The 3,390-nt window shown below is 35.8% G+C and overlaps 1 protein-coding gene across 5 annotated transcripts in view; it reads left to right on the top strand.

Annotated features, from left to right (window-relative positions):
• Positions 1–3,390, top strand: part of LOC110461183 (serine/threonine-protein kinase Nek10-like) — a 41,866-nt gene that overhangs the window by 13,002 nt on the left and 25,474 nt on the right. For all 5 annotated transcript variants that reach the window (XM_021514540.1, XM_021514542.1, XM_021514541.1 and 2 more), the window contains one exon: positions 131–191. In XM_021514540.1, the coding sequence (XP_021370215.1) occupies positions 131–191 (61 nt within the window). The remainder of the gene's footprint in view (positions 1–130; positions 192–3,390) is intronic.

Here is a 3,390-nt window from a genome sequence, read left to right as displayed (position 1 = left end):
CGGGGTTGTAGGCGGTGTATGTCATGTATTACATGTACGTCACAGATGAAGTATGTCACCTCAACATTGCAGTGTTTGTTTGCGATCAGTCTGTAGCCCACTTTTATGTGATTTTCTGTTTGTTTTACAGAGAGAGTAAGAACTTAAGTCAACTGCTACAGCTGATTAACACACCTGCCAGTAAACAACAGGTAAGGCACCTATACCCCAGGTAATGCTAATATACCAGGTAAGTGGAGAGTTCTCAGGACGATATACACTATTTCAGGTGCGTCGTGTTAGTAGACCTCTCAGGTGACGTTGACCTTTCCAAGCAAGTGCACGTAGATAATTGATTCTCAGATAGATATGAACATGCATAGATGGATTTTAATATCATTTTAAAATCGTAAATACATGTAGTCGATAAAATTGGTTTATGAGTCATGACAATTTATGTTCAGGCATCTCAGAGTTGGGTAAGGATTGTAAGATACCCATAGTACTTATGTAATGGAGATGTATGCCACAGAACACAGTATGGCCCAGACGGAAAACCATGTTACAAGTCAGATTAAAGCTCTATCGTGAACATGTGAAGGACTTAATCGCAAAACTCCAGTTTCCAAATCTGGATTGTAAGTACCAGATCCCTGCACCACTACCAGGAACTGTATCTAAGTATTGGAAATTGTTTTTTTTCCGACATGACTATAACTTTGACAAATCATTTCTGAAAAGAAAACCATACCTTGTGGGACTTTTATGAGAAATAATAAATAGAAAACAAATAAAACATTATCAACAACAGTTCTGGTAAGAAAATAAACAGCAAAGAGCTAGACCTGGTTTCGAACCCTAAACTTCAAGCCGGTAAACTATAAAACTCTAACAGATTGAGCTACCTGGTCAATTGTTCAACAGTGATATATATCTAAATGGAAGTTAAGGGGAGGTTACGACATATAGGGAAACAAACAGTGGACTGGGACAGGGATCCTTAGGGCAATCAGACTACAACTTGAGAATTTGAAAAGGTGTGATCAATAACGCCTTAATCTGTTAAAAAAAAAAAAAACAGATAAAAATCTCCGTTAGAATTGATGGCCCATAGAAACCTAAAATAAAATTTAGCGATGCATTTTTATTGAAATTAAAAAAAGAAAAATCTTGCAACATTACAAGGGAGATGTCTTAGTAATTCAGAATTTCGCTTAATGTGTATTTTCTGCTATTGTTTACCCTGGTACGTAATTTCCAGAAATAAACTGTTGGAGCTGAGCTCACCTCGACAGAAATGTCCTTTATTTGACCAATTTACAGTATGGAAGCAAACAGAACATTAACTGGGTATGTTTATATTTGGGAGAATAAACAGTGTGCGGTACCTGTATGTCTATTGCACCACCATCCAGGTAAGTGTTTTATATATACACTGTACAGAGTACGGAGGTGGCCTGACCCTTCGTGGTGTTGTTGTCGCAGGTTCAATAAGTCTACCACTAATCCTTCTATACAGATAGAATAACGGTGAACAAAACCGGGGATATTGTCCTACCTTACCTAGGTATATACTGTATGTGTATAATCCCTGAAGTCTAATTAACACACCTGATATTGGAGCTGTCGATATAAGTGTATATAGGTACAGTATATAGGTACACGTAAGCTGATAGTTCACAACAGTACTCAGCGAGAATACCTGTAATCTCCTTACTTGGTACAGCTGCTTTGACTATATATATATAAGATAAAATGAATAATTATATGAAGCAAAACGAAAATTTGATCAGTGCACTAGGGGTAGCTTGGAATATAGATCATACATTTAAGGAATAATGTCCCTGCACTCTGTATTGTATCTTCAATGAAAAAGAGTTCCAATTTGTTTGACAGTATTTTGACTTGGACTTTTTACCCATTTAATACAGGAAAGAGTAATTTACTAAAGATATTGATTAATTACATATCATGTTTTTTTTGTTTTTTCTTGAATATGTTTTTTGATCTGCTACAAGGTTTTACTCTCTGGACTTGTTGAGTAAAAAATGGGATGCTAACCACTACTGTTAGTCAGTCATGATATTAATTATGTCTATAATTTCTGAACTTTTCTTGTGATACTGTTGATGATTCAAAATTTTTGTAGCTCCCTAAAAAGACATGAAACCTAAGAATGTCTTTGTATGATAGTGATACAAAAGTAAATAACATAAATTTACTAGTAGTAGGAAATTAACTTTTCAAGACAGGTATACATTAGATACCTGGCGGGACAGTCTGCCTGAAGTATTTATAGAACTCACTGGATATCTGATATAAGTCTGCCTTAAGTATTTATGGAACCCACTGGATATCTGATATAAGTCTGCCTTAAGTATTTATGGAACCCACTGGATATCTGATATAAGTCTGCCTTAAGTATTTATAGAACCCACTGGATATCTGATATAAGTCTGCCTTAAGTATTTATGGAACCCACTGGATATCTGATATAAGTCTGCCTTAAGTATTTATGGAACCCACTGGATATCTGATATAAGTCTGCCTTAAGTATTTATAGAACTCACTGGATGTCTGATAAGTCTACCTTAGGTATTTATAGAACTCACTGGATATCTGATATAAGTTTGCCTTAAGTATTTATAGAACTCACTGGATATCTGATATAAGTCTGCCTTAAGTATTTATAGAACTCACTGGATATCTGATAAGTCTACCTTAGGTATTTATAGAACTCACTGGATATCTGATAAGTCTATCTTAGGTATTTATAGAACTCACTGGATATCTGATAAGTGCTATATTGAGTCATGTGCAAGGACAGTATGTGAAATTAATCTAAACAGCATATTTGAATCTAATTATGTGATTTTAGATCATTCTAGGCGGAACTTGATGATCAGTGTTCATGTCGCCGCCTTAATTATAGGTTCCAGGTAGTTACGTTTTTAATACCTGACAGTTTTATATATATATATATGTATACATCTATATGCATTAAATATTAACTAGGAGATAAATGACATCAGGGTGCTAGTAATGTAAGTACTAGGTGAGTCATGTCTTATCAGCAATATAAGCAATATATAAAAATTTGTTTATCTATCCTTGGAATGGTGTGGTTTGGAGGTGGGTTGTTGTTGTTCCACCAGGGTTTATTAGTACAGTGAGTGGGGGGGTTAGAGTTTATTTGTATAGTGGGGGGAGGAAGGGGGCCATTCAATCAGGGTTTAATGATCAGTACTATGGGGAGAAGGGCCATTCTATTAGGGTTTATCAGTACAGTGGGGGGACCAACTCTATCAGAGTTTATTTGTACAGTGGGAGGAAGGGACCATTCAATCCGGGATTATCAGTGCAGTAGGGGGGAAAGGGCCATATTATATCAGGCTTTATAAGTGCAGTTGG

This window comes from Mizuhopecten yessoensis, unplaced genomic scaffold (assembly GCF_002113885.1).
Source record: "Mizuhopecten yessoensis strain PY_sf001 unplaced genomic scaffold, ASM211388v2 scaffold10589, whole genome shotgun sequence".
NCBI lineage: Eukaryota > Metazoa > Mollusca > Bivalvia > Pectinida > Pectinidae > Mizuhopecten > Mizuhopecten yessoensis.
This window is presented reverse-complemented; position numbering and strand designations above follow the sequence as displayed.